This window comes from Myotis lucifugus, unplaced genomic scaffold, assembly GCF_000147115.1.
Source record: "Myotis lucifugus unplaced genomic scaffold, Myoluc2.0 scaffold_78, whole genome shotgun sequence".
Classification (NCBI taxonomy): Eukaryota; Metazoa; Chordata; class Mammalia; order Chiroptera; family Vespertilionidae; genus Myotis; species Myotis lucifugus.
The window spans coordinates 923,777-946,492 of record NW_005871126.1 but is presented as its reverse complement, the minus strand read 5'-3'; the positions used below and the strand labels follow the sequence as shown (position 1 = coordinate 946,492).

General features: G+C 38.0%; 1 protein-coding gene across 2 annotated transcripts in view; it reads right to left on the bottom strand.

The window, feature by feature from the left end:
* Positions 1–9,346: 9,346 nt before the first annotated feature.
* The window catches only part of BCAT1 (branched chain amino acid transaminase 1), an 88,901-nt gene continuing 75,531 nt past the window's right edge, over positions 9,347–22,716 (bottom strand). For both annotated transcript variants that reach the window (XM_006090648.3, XM_014457508.2), the window contains exons 9-11: positions 20,807–20,947; positions 18,628–18,702; positions 9,347–9,389 (exon numbers count right to left, since the gene is read on the bottom strand). In XM_006090648.3, coding sequence (XP_006090710.1) covers positions 9,348–9,389; positions 18,628–18,702; positions 20,807–20,947 — 258 coding nt within the window. In that variant the 3' untranslated portion in view covers position 9,347. The remainder of the gene's footprint in view (positions 9,390–18,627; positions 18,703–20,806; positions 20,948–22,716) is intronic.

The following is a 22,716-nucleotide window of genomic DNA, read 5'->3' as shown; positions in this document are numbered from 1 at the left end:
CAATTAAAACACACTCACAAACATATCCTTGGATGAGGATTTAAAAAAAAATACCTTCTGCATAACAACATCTAGGCTAGTGTTTGGCTGAACAACTGGGCATCATGGCCTAATCAAGTTGATGTATAACATTAACCATTACAGTTATATTCATGTGGAATATGAAACATAACTCATATTTGTAAAAACTAAAAACATCTAATTACTTCTTAATAATTTTATCAATCATTGTTTAACCTAGCCCTGGCTTTTACATCTGGGCTTGAGCTTCAGTAGATCACACATTTCTAGGCTCCCACCCAAGCACTTTAGGGAAGCTAGATTATGCCACTTACCCTGTGGCAAGTGTTCGTGCTCTGGATGTAGGAACATTCACCTTCTCCAGTAGGCACAGAGGGAGGGGCTGATCACCATAGCATCTATTTGTGAAGTATCTATTTGCCCTGACTTTGGGTTCATTCACTCATCCTATATAATAAAAGGCGAATATGCAAATCAACTGAACGGCGGAACGACCAGTTGCTATGATATGCACTGACCACCAGGGGGAAGATGTTCAATGCAGGAGCTGCCCCCTGGTGGTCAGTGCACTCCCACAGGGGAAGCGTCACTCAGCCACAAGCTAGGCCAGAGGTCCTCAAACTTTTTAAACAGGGGGCCAGTTCACTGTCCCTCAGACATTCCACACATGCGCACTGCGGGCCTGGGACGAGTTGGCTGCTAAGCAGGACAGGCAGCGGTGGCAAAAACACCCGGCAGGCCGGATAAATGTTTTCGGCGGGCCGCATGTGGCCCTCGGGCTGTAGTTTGAGGACCCCTGAGCTAGGCTCACGGCTTGCGAGAACAGCAGTGGTGGCAGGAGCCTCTCCCACCTCCGTGGCAGTGCTAAGGATGTCCAACTTATGGCTCCTGGACTGCAAGAGGGCACAGGCCAGGCTGAGGCCCCCCGACCCCCGCCGCCCCCAAGAACATGAATTTCATGCACCGAACATCTAGTTTTGAATAAAATTCCACCAGTTTACACTTTACACATAAACTGTTATAAATTTTTTATAATATTAACTCATTAATCCTTATCACCCATGAAGTTGGTACTATTATGATCTCCAGTATAAGTAACTGATTCAAGATCACAGTGTCAATTGATGGCTCTTAGCCATTCTCTTAATTATTAGACAACCTGCATGGCATCAGCTTAGAAGAAGAAAAAAAATTTAAAGGTTGAAAATTCACCCTTGCCCCCAGACCACCCCCCCCCCCATTGTTTTGCTTGTTAGTAAACCAATGTAGAAGAGACACATTCTACCATGAAGGAGACTGCTGTCTCATCTGATAAATCAGAGAAGCTCCAGTGAACGTATGTCATCACCCTCAGGAATGACAAGTCTATCTTTGTCACTCTTGTGGGATTTGGGAGTTGTCACTGTAAGAAACTTGACTAATGACCTTTTCCTGGGCCTTCCAAACTCGGCACGCAACTTCTTGACAAAGATCTTTATAAAGGCCAATATTATGCAACTTCTTGACAAAGATCTTCATAAAGGCCAATATTCTGTTTGACAGGGTCTGGAGAAGGTCATTGAGCATTTTACACTTTTACATTGTTGATAGTAACTCCTTGAAAAAACTTGGGTTTTGCTGCACTTGCAATTACTGAGCCAAATCATTAAAAAAATGAATATGAAATATGTGACCTTCACTCAAATATACTGCTTTTGGCTTTATTCTTTCAAAGATACATGCGTATGAGGACAATTTACACATACATGGTTTGAATAAAAGGGCACATCATTGATGTTCACTAAGTTTAGATCAAATACCTTTTACTTTATAGTGTCTTTTATTCTAAAGCTGGCTAGCCATATATGGGTGTGTTGTTTTATCAATGAAGTAGATTAATTATAAAAGTGAATGGCAAAAAGTGATCTATTCCCCTATTCTGTGCAAAATTCCAAAGACAAAACTAAACTTTACTAAAGATAGATTCATACCTGAAAGAAGGGACAGGCCTAGTTGGTTTGGCTCAATAGATAGAGCATCGGCCTACGGGCTGAAGGGTCCCAGGTTTGATTCCAGTCAAGGGCACATACCTGGGTTGCAGGTTCAATCCCCGGTAGGGGGCATGCAGTAGGCAGCTGATCAATGATTCTCTTTCATCATTGATGTTTCTACCTCTCTCCTCCTCTTCCTTCCTCCCTGAAATCAATAAAAAATACATTAAAAAAAAAGAAAAGACAATGCACATTGTATTTCTTATCCAAATGTTTGAAAATATGAGACACATTAATACTCTTCCCTGTTGTATGGTTTCAGGTCTTTCTGGTGTACTCAATTCTTTTCATTCCCTCAATGTCATTTTGGTTTTAAAAATACCACACTATATTTACATCCCATCACCAAAAACCTTGGAACAGCATGAAAAATGATAAGTAAGCATTATTATTTCATGCATCTAACCTTGCCAATTTCAAGGGACTACACAAACAAGATTCTTTTAGGTTGTTTTATTGATGACAGAAGCAATGCATAATTAAAGATCTGACGAGGAACCTGCAAACAATGAAGACATTATTCCAGGTCCTTTAGACATTACAAAGTTCTTTCACACCAGATGGTTCCTATGTAACAAAGCCATTTTATAAGGTTTAATTGTGTTTCTACAAAACCTTCAAAGAATGAGATAGTTTCCTTTACCCACTACATTTTCCACAATTCCATCATTACACTTTTAGTGAACTTAAATCCTTTTAGTATAACCTTTCAACAATTTTTCATGAAAGCCAACTTTTCTTTACAAAGTGTTTATTTCCTTTTACTTGATTTTTTCTTAAGGAGAATTTCAAGAATCACTACACTAGAGAAATTTGAGACTAGCAATGGCTGTGGCTTTTCATTACAATCAAATTTAGATGTGAGAACATGTTCTAAAAATTCCAGAGTTAAGCTGAGATTCTCCTTCTCTATCTTTAAACTCTGATTTTAAAACTACTTCCTCAACTTATTTTCTCTCAGCCACCGTAACAAGTAAGCACAAATTCTTCAGAACAGAAGGTTGGGCTCCATGTATTAGCTAGTTGAGTGCACTGCAGGGTCATTCATTCTCATAGACCAACATGGAAACAATTTATAGATGCAAACAGAGCAGTCAGCTTATTTTTAAGATAATCCAAAATCTACTTACAGCCATACTCTTAAGAGAATCCTTGAACTCTTCAAAAACTCATCAATGAAGTAGAAATTGAAGCAGGTATCTGAATTTCTTTCTTAACCCTGAGAATGACTTTCATGACTACATAAAGTTAGCTCAAGGAAACTGCATGTTGTTGCACATTTTAGTTAAAAACTAAATGATAATCAATTGATTTCTAAATTGGTAATATTGGCCAAGGAAAGGGGATCGTGGTAAATACCATTTTTAAGGAGGAAAAATAGTCTATTCCAGTCACAGTCTACTCCTTGTCACTTATTTTTTTATTCAGCCTCAAGAAGCTTCACAGATCTTGGAATAAAATGGTTGAAGAATGACACAACAGATCTTGTAGAATATGCAATTATAAAATGAATTGTTATTCAAACAGGTAGTAATCTAAAGTGATTTCCATGTAACAGAACTCTCATCTTATTACCTGATGGCAATGGCCTAATTCTAATATCTGATGAACTGCCACTATATTTGGTTACTTCCCAATTGGCACTATTTATATTTGTCACCTGTTGAAAGCTGAAGATCCCTATGGCTGACAGAATAAGGAAAAAAGCTCCTTTTGAGAATGCAGAAGCAAGCCTGGTTCTTTTTGTCTCTTATCATTCTTTTCTTTCTCTACCTCCAGTTGTTCTTCCCTGACATCTTCTCTAGATGAATGTTTCTCCATCATTCAGTAATGGGTAATGAAGAACCTAGCCATTGTGATAGTGGATATGCAGGGAAATCTGTCAATGAAACTACATTTTGATTCATTCCCATACCACAACTAAGAGTTGATTCTTACCATCCCAACAGCGGATTCCATAAGTCGAACTCTAGTTTTAGGCCCTACTAACTGGATCTACACTGGGATACAAAAAAAAACCTTTTAGACAGAATAAGTTCACTTAAAACTTCAATACTAGTACCCAGCATATTTTAAAGATCACTTCATTTTCTAAGACTAAATTATATGCCTTTATCATTCATTAAATCAAATGTTTACATATATCTGATCCCAAGAAATTATTTACCTACAAACACTACTACTAGTATATCCTGTTGCTGTTTCTTTACCAACCACCCCCCCCCAAAAAATGTGAGAAGTATCATAATGTACCCTGAAAATGAAAAATAAATCATCTTCTTTTACCTTTGTAGATTTAAAAGAGCCTTTTTGGCAAGGATAAAAGTGAGTCTCTTTGCAATAGTTTAAGTGGTCTTTTAAACCTCAAACTGTGAAAAATCATTATTAAATTAAAGTTAGTTTCCCACCTGCTTTTTCCTGAGTAGCTGGACCCACTATTTTCAAGCTAACTTTCTAAACACTTTGATTCATAATAGACATTTAAATAAATCACTGTAGGAACATTTTATTTCAGTATTATCTGACTTTTAAGATCAGCAAAGATGCTGTAATTTGAAGTATTCCTTTGTTAGATGTACCATGACAACTCAACAGTGCTCCAAAGGAATGCAGTTAACAAGTGGACTAGAGGTTGGCAGTAAGTAGTAAACCAGGAGGAGGTAATGCACATCTCACAGGCAGTGGCTGAATGACCCCTAACTACCAACTAGACTAAGTAGTTCTGACTAGAGGAAAGAAAGGAATGGAGAAAACGACAATTTTCCTTTAAAAATGAGATGCAAATATTCGTGATTTCTTGTTAACAGATGTGCTCTGGCTTTTGACCCCTTGTTATCTAGCTGCATTAAGTGCTACTTTTATAGCTAAAATTTTGTTAAGTATCATATAAACAGCATGAGGGTAATATATGTATATGTACCATTTATTTTCTAAAACTAACTTCCTAATCCCTATTGCAAGTTGTGTTAGATGTACATTTGTGAGAACTCAATCAACATTTATCAAATTAACTGATCAACTTAGCTGTAATCTCCATGATCCTTGTCAATGAATAGGTTATGATTATTGGGAAGCTGGTACCCTTTGTCTCCTTTTTTGGGAAGATATCTGGAAAAGAAATAGCTGAACAAATTCTACTTGAAGCAAAGCAAAGTGAGAGGTGTTTTAAAGTGTCCTCTGAAATTACTTGCCAGCATTACTATTTGTAACTTAGTTTTTTGCGAAGCCACATTACAGGGAAGAATTCTCTTTGATCATATTTAGAATCAGGACACGAAATAAGTGATCCTTACAATGTTCCTCTAACCCCTAAGCCCTTCACTTTAAGATATTCAATGAATATTTACGGCCTTAATATTTTCAATATCAGTCATTGAAAGTGGACAAAAGCTATCATTTTCTGTTTAATTGAAAGTGGACAAAAGCTATCATTTTCTGTTTAAAACACATTTTCCCCAATCATAATGATAAACTGAACATATATTTTTAAAAAGAAACTTTTTTTAAGAAATAAAGAATGGAGTGATTGCACAGAGTGGGGAAAATAAATAAGCTTATTTGGCAGCTGTTTTCACAGCACAAAGCCTTAAAGCAGAGTCCAAACTGCAGCTTCAATAAAGGGCTCCCACAATTCTTTTGACTAAGATACTTATCAATTGCCTTCAAGTGCCCCAAACTGGTCTGATCAAAGAAAAATCAACCAAAAAAATGAGTTCGCGTGTCACCTCTGACACACGTGTCATAGGTTCGCCATCACTGGTGTATAGTGTGGGCTGCCCGTATCTTCAAGGCATGCTGACATGACATGTCATATAGTTGACGTTATACTGCACTTTCTTGCTGCAAACTCTGACCTTTTTGTTTTCTTACAAAAATAAAATCTCTCTATATAAAACCCTAATAAGCAAATGGACCAAATGGCGGAACAACTGAACCACTCACTATGATGTACGCTGACAACCAGGGGGTGTACATGGAACATGGCGGGCGTTGGTTGCAGCGGGATTGTGGAACAGGTAAGCGGGGGTGCCAGACCAAGGCAGGGTGCTGGTTGTTGTCATTTTTAGTGAGCCTCTGGTAGTTACTGAAAATTCTTTGCTCCCGCTTGCCGCAGTCCCACCTGCAGCTTGCTCCTGGTACCTGCCCCAATCGCTCAGTGCCATCAGCAGATGTGAGTGGCAGCTGCCAGCCCCAATCGCCCCTGAGGGCTTCTCCACCTCCCCCTGCTACTGAGGGGCAATCGGAGCAGCAGCCACTGCTTGCACCCGCTGCTGGCACCAGCCCCAATTGCTCCGCGCCGTCAGTGGGTGTGAGTGGTGGCGGCGGGAACGGGGCTGCGGGCAGAGAGGGGACAGGGGGCCGCAGTGGGAGGGGCCGAATGAGGACACGGAGGATGGGCTGAGAACTGCCCCTGTGCCCACTGCAGCCTTGTGGCCCACAGTTCCTTTCAAGGTGCATGAATTCGTGCACTGGGCACCTAGTTGTTGTTGGTTTTTTTTGTTTTGTTTTGTTTTTGTTGGTTTGTGTGTTTTTTTAAAAAAAACCTTTGGAGAAAAGAATAAAGTCTGTTTACCAGGGAGGAAAAACATGATTCTCTAACAAATTTTCTTGGTCACTTTGCTTTTTGTTTTTCCTTTGTGCTTTTGAAATCAAAGGGTAAAGCAGGTATTATTAATGTATCCATTCCTGCCAGCTGCATGGTCCCTGATATGGACTCTTGCTTTGGTGGACCACGAGTTAATCCTTAATAAATCACTATAACTTAGGACATTTCTAATAGCAACTATATTTAGGAAATGCTCATGTTGTGTCTATGTTGGAATGCTTCCTTTTAAAATCTTGGTTTCTACTGACATGCTTTGGAAAACGCTTACAAACTTGGTCTGAAATGAAAAAAGAACCTGAGAAAATGTGGGAGGAAGAGAACATGCAAAATAAGTTAATCATTATCATTTCAAGTGCCACCAGTTCTGTTTATATTCATGGACATGTGAATTGCTGAATCTCATTTGATCAACCAATTAAACATTAAATAGTTGCAGCCAATTATGCAAATATCAGCAACAATATTAATTTGTTGATCTTTTTGAGCGATTAGCCTTACATGTTCCTATGCTAGACTATCTTACGCCTTAAATGATCAATTAGTGTTACAATAACTAAATCTCGAAGAACGCCTTAAATGATCAATTAGTGTTACAATAACTAAATCTCGAAGAATGGATAATTGCCTAGTTATAATGTGCCACTCTTGCTGTATTAATCCACTGCAATTAAATAAAATAGTACACAAGGAAAAAGGATGTGCAGATGTTCCCTTTAAATCTATTTCACAAATTAGCATCAAGGTCAATTTCTTGTCTTATTATTTAAAGAGGAATGGCAGATTGTGTTCTCTGTTATATGAGAACTTCAGTTTTTTTTAAAATATATATTCCCAAACGTCACAAGTCTGGTAGGAAGGGCTTAAAATGCTCTTAAATTTTGACATGTCTTGCCATACTAAATTTAGGGACGCAAAGTATAAAAAGCATTTAGAGCAAACAAATGATTTCCATTTCTCTTAGGAATGTGAGCCTGGTCATGTATGTGCTACTTGACAGGTTAAAATTACCGGGAAGTCTTTTCTAGAATACTGTATTAAAAATGAGGTCCCAGGATTTAGCCAAGGCGAACACATACCCTTAGAGTGCAATGTGGGGAAGGAGTGTGGAGGACAGAGAAAACTCCTGAGGGCTGAAAAGAACACTCTCCCAAGACTTCAGATCAACAATTAAAAGCCCCCTAAAAGATATTTTTGCCATTCTTTTTCATCTTATACTTCTCTAATTTTCATTTTACCATTCCTATCTGAAAAGACCCCGTGGCCAAAAGTCTTGGGAAAGAATCAAAGCCCCATTTGCTATGTGCTGCTAAATGCCTTAAGGAAAAATTTTCAGTGCATCAAACTTTTAGAATGTTATTTTCCCTTGCTTTGAAAAGAGAATAAAATATGATCAGCAAGATGAAAGTTATTAGTACCAAAGGAAACCAAAACAGAATGTCTGAGAGCTGACCTTCCAAGGGTAAATGTTTGCTATTTTACTTTCACTTTCCCCTAGATAACCAAGATACAATTTTAACTCAGAGCTCCTAAACGAGGAAAATATCATCTATAATTGCTCTCCCAGTGCCCTAACCATGTGCTCATCCAATTCCTATTCAACCGAAAAGATCAACTGTAAAACCAAATGTATAAAAACCAGAGCATACCTCTCTTTGCTTCCCACTAAAAAACAAACAAAAAAAAACCTCATTATGATGATTTATTTTTTATTTAACACATAACATTAGTCATTTCCATTTGGTAGGAATGATATCATGACTTCTCTGTAGAATTATACTTTCAATTCCAGGACAGTCTTTACACATGAATTCCTCCAAGGAACGGTGCCTCTGAGTATCTCTAATGACTTAGCAGTCCATGGAAAACGAATGGCAATAAGAGGTAAAAATACACAATGTCAGGATCAATCACCATTCTAATAAAGAGGTTTCATAATATAGAAACAAAGAAGGTTCACTTCTATAGAAGGTAAATATTCATTTATTCATTATTTACTGAGTACCTACTATGTGCCAGGCATTGGGGATACAAAGATCTCTAAGGCACAAGGCCCTCAGTGTTGTTGTGGAGCCTACCAAGCAGCCAATTACAATACAATGTGGAAATGTGCACGGATCTAGCTGACGCACAAGGAGAGCTAAGAGCAGACTGCAACGTCAGGAAGAAGGAAGACATTGACCTTAAGATGGACTTGGGGGCCTGCAAAAAAAATGAGACATGAGGAAATCCAGTTTTCAAAGTTTTTGATTAAAAAAACAACACTTTCTGAGGATGAAAACATGTCAGAGGAAGTGTTACCTATAAAATTTACTCAGATCAGTTTTCCAACACACACACACACACACAAAAATTCATTTGGTTGAGGAGCAGAATGTAACTTATGCTAAAGAATAAACAAACATTATTGTATCTGAGTGACGGCACTAAATTATTGAGGGAATGCTATGCTATATGGCTTACATTGCCATCTTTCTAAGGGAAGGTGAGATAAGCTTCTACTACCAAGTTTACAAAACACCATTTGATGGTTGCAATTCATTTTCTCTGGCACGAGGAAACAATCACCCTGCTAACCCTGGTAATATGTACTACATTATGCAAAACTAAAAACAGCTAGCCAAAGAACCTATCGTAATTCAAGAACAACAGTCTGTCCCATTAGCACACAGAAAATATCCTGTATTTTCTCTTCAGGATAGGATGATTGTCCAGTCGCTCTCTTCTCTTCCGTACTGCAACAAAAACAAGAAAACATGTTTCAGTTTATCAGCTAACAATGCTGGAATAGTTTATAAATAAACTCAAAATAAACAACATTGTACAAAAGGTTCGCTTCTGTTTTGAACATAAAAAATATATTCACATGAAAAGTAAGATTAGACAGCCCTAGATGGTTTGGCTCGGTGGATAGAGCATTGGCCTGTGAATGGAAGGGCCCCGGGTTCAATTCTGGTCAAGGGCACATGCCCGGGTTGCAGGTTCGATCCCTAGTAGGGAGTATGTAGGAGGCAGCCAATCAATGATTCTCTCATCATTGATGTTTCTCTCTCTCTCTCCCTCTCCCTTCCTCTCTGAAATCAATAAAAATATATTTAAAAAATAAGATTAGACAGAAACAACCAAATATCTGGAATCACAAATCTTATAATTATTGTTGAACTCAAATTTACAGTTGATATAGGTCCCTTCTATGCTCACGTGCATGATGTTTCATTACCAGTTAGCTTCTGCTCTCCAAATGGCATAACTGGGTTTAACTCTGTCATCTTTACTCTGAGTATACACTGAGTGGCCAGATTATTATGACCACCCCATCAGTACTTCGTTGGGCCACCTTTTGCCTTCAATACTGCGGCGATTCTTCTTGGCATTGATTCCACAAGATGTTGAAAGGTGATGCAAGGAATCTGACACCAGGTCTGATGAATAGCACTGTCCAGTTCTGTGAGATTTGATGGTTGTGGAACCAGCTGCCTGATGGCTTTTAACTTCGTCCCACAAATGCTCAATTGGATTGAGATCTGGTGATTGTGAGGGCCACCTAAGCAAGGTAAAGTCTCCCTCATATTCTTAAAACCACTCCTGCACAATACGAGCACTGTGGCATGGCGCATTGTCTTGTTGGAAGAAGCCATCTCCATTGGGATACGCCATCAACATGATAGGATGAACTTGATCAGCAACGATACTTAGGTATGTTGTGCTATTCAGATGTTTATAATGATCTGGCCCTTTAGCAACTTCAGCGTGAAATTATAGCTAATTTGCTTACAAACATCAGGTGGTCATAATAATCTGTACTCATTTGGGTACATCAGTGTCACCTGGCAACATGTTAGAAATGCAAAATCTCCAGCACCACCTCAGACTTCCTGAAACAGAAACTGGGCAGGTGTGTCCCAGCAGCCTGTGTTTCAGCAAGCACTCTGGGTGATTCTGATGGGAGCTATGGTTTGAGAAGGACTGCTCTAGCATCCCCCTTCCCCCTTCTCCAGAGCCTTTTATGTTCACGGACAACAATATTATATTGACAAGCCCCGTGGGTCTGAACAATGACTTTGTTTTCTAAGTGAAAGTTGTTTGTGTTATGTTAGCATCCCAATTTTTCTTATCCCTTCGAAAATCATGGATCTGCATCATAATCACAATTAGATTACCTGCATCAGCAAGTTAGCTTTCGCAGACCTAAATTTTCATATTTGAAATGGAATTAAATGAAAGATTAAAATATTCCAGATGTCAGAGACAGGAAGCCAATTCCATATTCATGTGTTCATTCATTTGTTCAACAAACATGTGTTTAAATGAACGTTCATTCACACTTTGAGCAAGTACTGCATGCCAGTACCCGTGCCAAGAGCCTTATAGGCTTATTACCTCAGTTATTCCCACAGTAACCCCAGATAGTAGGTGCCATTGTCAATCCCATTTTATGAATGAGAAACTGTATATCAGGGAGATTAAATAACTTTCTTAAGGATGTGGTTCATAAATGGGAGAGTCCAGACTCCAGCCAAGGTCTCTTTCACACCAAAGACCAGATTCTTGACCACCATCTGGATTTCCTTGCACATGTTCACATAGTCATGCGTGGAGACAGACCTGGAACCGACCCTCCCTACCCAAGTAGCATGCCATGAAGTCTGCCACTAGGCATTTGCCTACATCAGAGGATGCCCCCTTTTCACATGAATTGGCTCTGTAGTCCTAATCTCACTCGGCTGAAATTAATACAAAACATCTGAAAATTTTGAATTGGAAAGAACCTTAATAATCCTCTTATTTGGATGAACCCAATAAGTGGGGCTCTGATTTTTACTTCTTCACTTCAGAATAATTCCACTTTGACTGGTTTTGTATACTGGGATTCCAGGAAAGATTCCTTTTGCAGAAAGCACTGCTGCTTAAAAATCAACTGTGAACTCATAAACCAAGCTTCTCATGTATATATGAGGACACTGAGGCTCTAGGAAACTTGTAATCGCAAGTTCAGTTCTCCTACGTCACATTGTCCATGTGCTGTGTTCAAGATTTCAGTGAGCAGAAACTACCGAATTGGAAAAATTACTGGGAGCCAAGAAAGGGCCTACCTACAACCTTCTGGTTTACATGAAAAGGAGAGTGAAGGAAGCCCAGTGACTGACTATACGTGACCTGCTTAATCCACATCAAAAATGGATACCTAAAGAGTGTGGCCTCCACTATTGACTCTTGATTCATGGCGAATGCTGTATAAAACATTCCCAGATTCTGCCTGATTTATGTACGGTCAACATGATGTAAGGTAAGAGCAAAATATATGTTTTATTTTTCTTATTTGTATTCCCATTAATACATTAGACACCTTTCCCATTAATAACACTTGGATGTCAGCATATTGACATTTTAGCAGATCTGTAGAACTATGATTCATGACCACTATAATTTCACCTTCAATCTCATCAGTTAAAGTAAATTTGTGTTCAATTAGTTGTTTTAGTTTTAGAACCAGTGGAAAATCAATTTTGGTTACAATAATAGTCATAGGCCATATTGCTCTGTGAACCTGCATAATATGTATTAAGTTTTACCACTCTCATCCTGCAATTTATGCTCTTATGTAAAATCATAGCATTCTGAGATGTATCCCAGAGATAGGATAATATGGGTGATTCATAATGCTAGACTTAGGCAGTTAGCAATCAAACTTTTCATGTGCATGATGGATAATTCAATTTAACTTTGCAAGGGAAAATAATTCAAAGTAGAGATGGCAGATTTTAGCAGAGATAACAAATTATATGTTTTCCCCAAGAGTAGGTGTCCCGAGGAGGAGGGGAAAGAGAACACGTGCCTGCCTGGGCTATGCTGTCCTTATACCATTGTCAGTGTCATTACAAACCACAGCAGCAGGCCACCCCTTCAGCACTGGGCAGGCCTTCTGTGAGTCACATTTATTAAATTTTGTTCATCGGAATCAAAGATGGGGCTAAAGCAACACAACAGATCACATTGACGCTGTGGGAAGGTACTTTGAGCCAATGTGGAAAACTATCTGTGTGATATGCAGAATTTTCATCTTTCACAAATGCCAGTTAGAACCCTCAAACAAAACATGACTAATGTCAAGTTCATTACTTCATAATCAATGTATAATGGCAAGTAATTTTACAGGGCCCTTGCTAAAATGTTTTTATATTCAACAGAAAAAGTTCTTAATTCTTAGCAACATAAAAGGATAACCTATGTATCTAATAAAGATGGAATATGCAAATTGACCATCATACCATCACAAACCTAGCAGCACCCAGCCCCCTCAGCCCCGCTGGAGTCCCCCAGTCCTTTCAGCCCTGCCAGGGGAACGGCAGGTGCATAGTGCGGCCGGACCCACCCTCAGGCCCCAGCCACCCAGGGCCAGCCCAAGGCGCAGGCAAGCCTTGGATGTTGGCTGCCCAGCGCCCAGGGCTGGCTCAAGGCACAGGCAAGCCTTGGATGGTGACTGCTCGGCCGCCCAAGACTCAGGTAACCAGGGCCAGCCGAGTCTTGCGAGTCTTTGCAGTGGCAGCAGCAGAGGTGTGATGGGGGCATCGCCTTCCCCTGATGGCTGGGTCGCCTCCCACCCCCAAGGGCTCCCGGACTGTCAGCAGGCCGGGCTGAGGGACCCACCCCCTCCAGTGCAAGAATTTTCATCACTGGGCCTCTAGTAAAAATATAATAAGTGCTGTCTACCAGGTAATAATCTGTCATTCTTCTTCAAATTCTATTCAATGGCCTTGCAAAGTTCTGTAATGCCATAGCATGTGGAGAAGTGTGCATTAGGAAACAAGGAGTGGCTGAGAAGCTGGTCACAGGCGTGCATCCTTAAAGCAACCAGGAAATGTTCACTTAGAATGCACACACTGCTGAACCAGTTTGGCTCAGTGGATAGAGCGTTGGCCTGCAGACTGAAGGGTCCCGGGTTTGATTCCGGTCAAAGGCATGTACCTTGGTTGCGGGCACATCCCCGGTGGGGGGCATGCAGGAGGCAGCTGATGGATCTTTCTCTCTCATCAATGTTTCTCTATCCCTCTCCCTTCCTCTCTGTGAAAAACCAATAAAATATATTAAAAAAAAAAAGAATGCACACACTCTGAAGGACAGCTCAGGACATCTACAGCGAAAAAAGGTGGAGCTCTACCTTCTTACGCAACTGAACGGCATCAAGCTGTTCCACTGAAAACAAGAAAAATTCCATAACTGCAAAGGGTCTTTCAAAGCTGTAGCCTCTAGTGAGAAAATAAATTTTTCTGTCAGCCTTTTCTTTTTTAATTTTTCAAACAGACTATCTTTTTTTATTAATACTCACCAGAGGCTATGTTTGTTTTGTTGTTGTTGATTTTTAGAAAGAGGGGAAGGGAGAGAGAGAAAGAGTGAAACTTTGATATGAGAGAGAAACATCAATTAGTTGGCTCCCAAAACCCAAGTATGTTGTGCCTTAACTGATAATCAAATCCACAACCTATTGGTGTACAGGACAATGCTCCAATCACCTGAGCTACCTGGCCAGGGCTAAACAGACTATCTTGAAGTTAATTTTTCAAATTAAATTTATTGGGGTGACATAGGTTTTAAATGCACATTTCTCTGATACATCATCTGTGCCTTGCACTGTGTCTTGCAGTCGCTACTTCCCCCTTCCTGAAACCTCAGAAGCAGCACAGCCCATTACTCAAATATGCTCCCCTCATAGTTAAGACCTGGGTTCCAGCTTCTAGCTAATTCCGACACCAGTCTTGATGTGTATGTCATTTTGAAAAATTCTAAACCAGATTCTCTGAAAAACTTTTGAAGAATAATTTGGCATTATTCAAGACCTCCTCCCGCCTCCTCTCAGAATGTGTTAATATACAAGACCAACCCGTTGTTGCTCTTTGGTATGTGTTGGTCTATTCCTCAACATTCACCCCTTTACTCATTTAATCAGGAAACATTCTTGAGTATGTACTATGGCCCAGAGTTTGTGCTGATGACTGGGGTTACAAAAAGAGAATTAATCCCTACATTCAAACAAGCCCAGCTCATAATTTAAAGTCCATCATCTAATAATCATGGGTAATAAGGAAGCTGGAGAAAGAAGCAGCATTGAAGTGGGTGAATGTGTGTTTGTACTGAGGGAAGGGAACATTGTTCAAGAGAGATTTCAAAGCTTCCTAAAGAACATGTGTCTTAAGGACAACCAATACCTGACCACGTGGGCACATTGGAGAAGGTACAGAGGCAGGAGGAAGCAGCAGACAGCAGAACGTATTGGAAAACAGAGAAGACCCCAGATGGTCAGAACAGGTGAATAGGATGGTGAGTAACTGGAGTAGCCAAGAGTAATGGGAGGAAAAGGGATCATGGGCAACATGGAGAATGCTCTCCAAGTTTAAGTTTGGTTAAGTGTGAACACAGAATTGATTTTCTTTGTTGTTTAAAAAGAGAAAAAGAGAAAACAAGAAAAAAGAAACTGCCATTTGACATGTTCCCCTCCAAAGAGGTATTGGTAGTGTGATCGAAGACCCAGGAAACTATCGGAATGATTAGCCAAATGGGATGAATATTTAGCTTCAGAGATTCTTACTCATAGACAAAAATACACAGGTTAAATGACAGTCAAATCTATAGTTAATAAGGAATTCCCACCCCTCGCCCCCTGACCCCCAGTTACCTTGGAAAGAACCTGAAGGGCTTTTTTGGCTGTTGCTACGCTCCTTCAATTTATCAGAGCCTTTCGTAGTTAATGTCCATGTTTCCATGTAATGTCAGAGAGTCAAATGTGAAACGTGACACAATTCTATGCTTTTCCATCAATAGTTACTTAAATGACTTCTCTTGGAAAGAAACAGACAACCCAGTAGCTGGACTGACAGCACCGATTTGCCATCTTGCAAGAGAATAATTGTGAAACTTTGGGTTTTGTGTCCACAAACAAATAATTGAAGAGGAAAGATGTGGTCTCAGATTCCGCATGATGGTCCTTTGTTACTTAACAGTTTGGAGCGGGGTTGGTGCTTTTGGTTTGTGACTGAATTCAAAATCATTTGTATTATCTCATGTGTTCTGTAACTGTCTCCTTTTGTTTCTTTGTTCAGTCTGAGCTCTGAATGTATCATTAGTTTTTAGTGTTACTACCATTATCCATTATACTAGTACATTACTACCTAGGGTAAAAAGCAGAATTATTAACTTCTTCTTAGCCACAGGCACTAAAGTATATAGAGAAAATACAGATAAAAATAAAATACGATTCTTCTCTGTTCTCTCTACCTTTATCTATTTTTAAACCTTTTTACATTGTGTCACATGAAAATTGAGTATTAATTTTGTCCTTCTATACCAGTGTGCTTTGACTGCACTAATTATTTGTCCCTTTTTTAAAATATATATTTTATTGATTTTTTACAGAGAGGAAGAGAGAGGGATAGAGAGCTAGAAACATCGATGAGGGAGAAACATCGATCAGCCGTCTCCCGCACACCTCCCACTGGGGATGTGCCCGCAACCAAGGTACATGCCCTTGACCGGAATTGAACCTGGGACCTTTCAGCCTGCAGGCTGACGCTAACCACTGAGCCAAACCGGTCAGGGCTATTTGTCCCTTTTTTTAACTACTATCACTAGCACTTGAACACCCTGTTTGTGCTTAATACATATATTTGTTGAATGAATGAATGAATAAAAATATCACTCTGTAACCTACATTCTTGGATTCCATAATTTTACTCTCAAAAATGCTCTTTCTGAGAATGTTTGCAATGGCTTCCCATCTTGTCCCAAAATTATGTCTTTGGGTTTCTCTTTTCCTCATACTTTAGGGCTCTGATGCTTATTTTTCCACCATCTCAATGATGATGCACATTTCTGCTCTTCGCCTTCCTTAGCCAAAGCTTCATGATTATATTTGTTGAACACCTCCACTTAGAACTTCCTTCCAATTCAAATTTAATCTGATTTTTTCCTCAGCCTAACTGACTACTTTTCCTTTCCATCCTTTATAACCAAATCAAGTCAGTTCAAAATTTCTTATGTCATATAATCTCCAAGAGGCAACCCTGATATCTCATTATGTATTAACTGCTATGAAATATAACATTCTTTCTGTACAATTTGTTCAAGAAAGTTTTCCAAATTAGTTTTTGTTTCTTATCACTATAATGCACTTCCTCCCCTCTTAAAAATCTCTCAACTTCTGTTTTGGATAAAGGTTTTTATAATCTAGCAAATTATATATTTTAGTTGTGTTTGTAGTTTTTATTTGAGCAAATCTCTAATAACATTACTCCCATCAGATTTACTCAGAAAACTCTAAAAAATATAGTGTGTCCTCCCAAAAATGTATACATATACTTTGAGTAAGTATAAAAGCAGTGTTTATTAAAATACATTTTATTTTCAAAATTGAGCTATCAACTGTTAAAGTGTGCATATATTTGGGGGGGACACCAAAATATAAACACCCATAAAGTTTCATTAAATTTCTTCAAATTACTTCTAATTGTTTCTATGTACAAATGTAGAAAACAACTCTGAATAGATTTTATGTCTTCAATATTAAGATATTCCTTTATTTAATTTGCAGAAAATTCCTACAGAAAATGTTTGTTAAAGGGTGGAAGTTAAGATAGCTCATTGATTAAAAAAACCACTATTATTCTTTCCTTTTGTAAATACTATAAGTTTTACATAAAAGTTGCTAGGTATTCAAAAATACCATTTTTATCACTATCCGAGGACCTCAGTTGCTCTGCAGGATCTGCTGCCTTCCCAACCAACTGAATTTCTGCTTAGTTTTAAGACCCAGCACCACCTGATGTCACCCAAACTATCAAAGTTCTTTTTATGTTTCAGTATCTCAGTTCCCCTTGGTTATTTTCACCAACTGGCAATCATGGGTTCAACAAAATCTTTGAATAACTTTTGAAGTATTTACAAATTATAGAACAGTCTTATATTTCCTGGTATTTGATATGCTTACCTAGAAAGATGCTTAAGTACCTTGTGAGATGCTGGATTGTTGCTTTAAAAAAAAGGCGCAACAAAGGTAGCTATAAAAAAAAAATAGGTGTGCACACTCTTTGACCCAACAATTCCAATTCCAGGAATTTATCCCAAGGAAATAATAAAAATGTACTGTTTATAATAGTAAAAGAAGCGCTAACAAAATCAATGTATAATAGCTTTCTTTAAAACTTATGGTACATAGGCATAATAGAATTCAATTTAACTTCATATATGGAATTAAAGCTATTTTGATATGAAAAAGCAAATGACTTATTAAATGAAGAAAGCAGATAGAAATTATGTATAATTCCATTTTGTTAGAAAACAAATTTCTCTAAAAATATATAAATGCTTATAAAATATTAAAGGTTGAGATATCGAAAATTAACAGTGGTTATAACTTAGTGCTGGAATCACAGGTGATATTAATTTTCTTCTGTGCTTTCTTCTACTTTCAAGATTTTTTTATAAAAGTATTATACATTTTAATGAGATTTATAGATTTAACAAAATTTATGTATTTTTTAACTTTTAAATTAATTTTTTTAGAGAGAGAGACAAATAGAGAGAGAAATATCGATTTTGCTGTTCCACCTACCCATGCCTCCATTGGTTGCCTCTTGCATGTGCCAAGACCGGGAATCAAACCCCCAACCCTAGACAACTTTGGTACAACCCTGGTGCATCAGGACAATGCTGCAACTAATTAAGCCACCCGGCCAGGGCTCTCTCTATATGTTTTCTAATGTTAAGTAATTTAGATTCCCTAACAATTATTTTCTTTCTTTTTTTAAAAATATGTCTTTTCTTCCCCATTTCTGTATTGCTTATGCCCACACATACTATCAGGAACATCTTCCTTAAATTTAATTTGTTCACCCCAAATGGCAGTATTTACTCTCTTCTTGCCATTGAAATATGATTTGGTTCTAAGTGTTGATTAAAATAAAATGACAAAGAACCCCTTACCTGAATATCAGTCAATTTGTCCAATATTCGGGTTGCAAGCTTAGTCCCATTCTCCACAGATGGAATGTGTAGGGTCTATAAAGAAAACCAGACACGAGATAATGAGGATATTCATGTATGCTGTGCCACAAGTATGACACTCAGTGATGCCACTGTATGAAGGCACCTCCTGGAAATAAGAAATAGCTCTATTATAATCTGATTATTTTAGCTCCAAAGCCTATTTTCTATTCTAAATTTGAATAAAAAGTAACTAGCCAATGATAGGTTGTCCATTGCCTACCAACTGATTTTAGGGCACAACTTGTTTATATGCCAGTCTTCCAGGTAACTTGAGAAACTAATGAGAAGCTATGGGTGGCTAAAATAGTGGCTAAACTTCAGAGAACCCTACCTCTTCTAGCATTCCTCAAATCAACAAAGATAAATGGTTGGCTTCCATATTTAACCCTCTCAGCAAGAAATAAGAACTCAAAGATACTTTGCATTATAGTAAATCATTTAGGGACATAAATTAAAGTAAGTCTATGCCTTCGCAAAAGGGGCTTCTAACCCTATATCTGTTACAAGCCAAACTTCCAGGGGCCACAGCCTCCATAATGTTGGATCGCATGGTTAAATTCAGGGATGAAAAGGATTTAAAGACCCTAATTTATATTTCAGTCATGTCCATTCATGCCTCGCTGGCTTGCAGGCCTTTGATAGTCTGATTTTAGCATATAGTCCATGTTCTCACCTTTCTTATTATGCCCTTTAGGATAATAGGATAATTAGATGTACCTTTTGGCTCTGAATGCCCTCTAACACAAGACCATTAAAAACATATTAAATTTTATAAACTTCTTATATCTATAGGTGAAATAATAATTGGACTTAAAGATATCTGATCTAATGACAACCACAGTTCATTAAAAAAGTAACCGATGTCTAGATACTACCATAATAAAATATGAAACAGTAGCTTTAAAATCAGTACAAGCATTGAATGATAATAGAATCATTCTTCTCTCTTGAAAGTCTGTAGATGGAATTAGGTCAGAAACCATTCCCTAAAAGCAAGTTTAAAATTCTCAAGCAATGAAGCAGCCACCATTAAAATCAGCAGAGAAAAAAAAAGAAAAAAATCTGCCAGCTGAGAAAAAAATATTATGGTGTTGAATATTAAATTTCAATAGAATTTATATTTAATATAAGTCATTTAAGCCATCTCACATTTTAAGAATAATACTCAAATGACTTTAAGTTACAAAGTTAGGTGTTGATGTTAATCATAAGTATTGGATCTTTGTTATAAAGGGGAAAGCAGCCAAAACCGGTTTGGCTCAGTGGATAGAGCGTCGGCTTGAGGACTGAAAGGTCCCAGGTTCGATTCCGGTCAAGGGCATGTACCTGGGTTGCGGGCACATCCCCAGTAGGAGATGTGCAGGAGGCAGCTGATCGATGTTTCTCTCTCATCGATGTTTCTAACTCTCTATCTCTCTCCCTTCCTCTCTGTAAAAAATCAATAAAATATTTAAAAAATAAATAAATAAAGGGGAAAGCAAAAAAAACTGACCCAAAAATGGAATTACAGCACATATAAAATCAGACTGGTTTACTGGGAGGAGAAAATTTCTTCCAACTAAATGCTTGAATTGTTTTCTGGAAGATTTTAGTAAATGTACCAGGTTTGCCAAATTAAAAAAAAAATTGTTGTAAAGTGGTCTAAATAAAAACAACATCAATAATATTAAGAGTAATAAATGCAGGAATTGATCATTCAAATGCATTCCCCATAACTACTAGCCATTCCTACTCCAGGAGTTTGGAACTACTTTTGGCAACCAGAAATCAAAATCTAACTACCTGTAGAACCTTCCGTACAAAGCCAGTAGAAAGTAATGAGTGGAAATCTAGTGACACATCTCAAAACCCGAAATTGACAAAAGGCAGATATCCTTGTCCAAGGACAAAACTGACCTCCCACCTTGTTGAAGCTTACACAAACTCACTGAAAAGGTAAGAGTAAGTAATTTGCTAATACAGGTTCTTGAGGACAATCCACCCCAGTTAATGGAATGCCAAGCTACCAAAAAAAAAAAAACAAAAAAAACTTTGCATTCTGGGTCCAACTAGTAATTTGTTCAGACTTTAAAAATTAAATTATAGGCAGATGCTTAGAAATAGCGGGCTGTCTTACCTCGCCCTTGAACAGGATATCCGAAACTGGGCAAACAATGCAGGCGGTGCCAGAGCCAAACATCTCCTTCACTCGGTTCTGCTCCAAGGCTGTTGTCAAGTCACCCATGGTGAGGTACCTCTCCGACACCTTAAATTCACCCTGTTCACAATATCAAAGATAAAGTGATACATATTTTTAAGGAAAAGGCATGGGGGGAAATGCCCTGCAGCACTACCTTTCTATTTTACATTCTTAGAGGGAAAGCTGTAGAAAGCACCATCTGACTGGTGAAACACAGTGAGGTGTTAAGCACCTATTCCAAGGTCACAGGCTCTCTAAATGAGAGGATCAGGATACAAAATATAAGATTATCAGCATAAAATGCACGGTATATTTTTAAGACATGTGTGCTTTTTTTTTTTGCTTTTTTTTTTGGCCTTTTATTTGTTATCATGGCTAAAGCCAAACAGGTTGACGTACACTGGTGCTACTTAACGTGTACTCTAAGCTGACAGGGTCTTAAGTGCTATTTACTATAAAAGAGAATACATTATCATAACATTAATAATTATAGCTACCATTTATTGAGCATCCATTGCATACCAACTTCTCTGATTTTTAAGGTTGGTATTATCATCCCCGTTGTATAGATGAAGAAATAAAGGTTCAAGGAAGTTGAGTGACTCCCCCTAAGGCCGCACAGATAGTAAACAGCAGGAAGTGGACCTGAATTCAGGTTTAATCCAACTCCCTCCAAATTTGGTCCTTTTTCTATTGTGTCTTTTATGGAGTAAAAACATAGACTGAGTTTAAACATCTGGAAGATTTCATTACTTTAAAACAGTGAAAGTATATTTGGACTTTATTTGAGAAATTGCATTGTATATTTTTTCTTCCTAAATTAAACTCACTGATTCAGTTGACTTTACCGCAGTAATCTTCTCCCTTACTCTTAGAATCATATTAGATTTTTATCACAGAATTATCGATATAACCTCATCAACTTCTGCTGAACTATTGGAACATTTTATTTGCTCCAGAATAGGAAATAAAAAAAAAATTCTGATTTTTTAAAGCTATCTTGTTAAACTATCTATTTAATACACATTCTTTCATCTGTTTAATTCACATTCTTTTATGTTAGTGGTTAAAGCTCAAAGTTTGTCAACAGGCTATTTGAATTAAGGACAACAAAAAATGGACAAATTTTTTTTAAATAAAATGAGAGTATTTTTTAAAACCTGCAAATCTACAATAGATAAAAATGGAAATCACAGCTCTTGGCAAGATTCAAAACATTAGAAGAATGCATCATGCTGTAAGCATATATTTGGAAGGGTAGGAAAATATGCCTGTGATAGAAATATGGCTTTTTGCAAGTTTCAATTTATCTCAGTCTGTAATTGCAATTATGTTGTTCAAAGGTAAATAAATTCCAGAAAATCAGCCAAGTTAACTGAAACAAGCTGAGCTCTGTGTTCTGGAAAAGGAAAAAAAAAATGTTGTAAATAAACAGAATTGTTTTTACTCTGCTCACCCTTACTTATCTTTGGACAATTTCCCCTGTCTGGCAAGTAATGGTAACCCCCCACATGGCTCTTGGCATTTATGTCTCACTGTTTTAGAATAGCTTTTAAAATAAATTACAGCTAAGGAGTCAAGAAAAAACTTCCTCCATAATAACCTATTTTCGCCCTGACTGGTTTGGCTCAGTGGGTAGAGCGTCGGCCTGTGGACTCAAGGGTCCCAGGTTCGATTCCTGTCAAGGGCATGTACCTTGGTTGCGGGCACATCCCCAGTAGGGAGTGTGCAGGAGGCAGCTGATCGATGTTTCTCTCTCATTGATGTTTCTAACTCTCTATCCCTCTCCCTTCCTCTCTGTAAAAAATCAATAAAATATATTTAAAAAAAAATAAAAATAAAAAAAA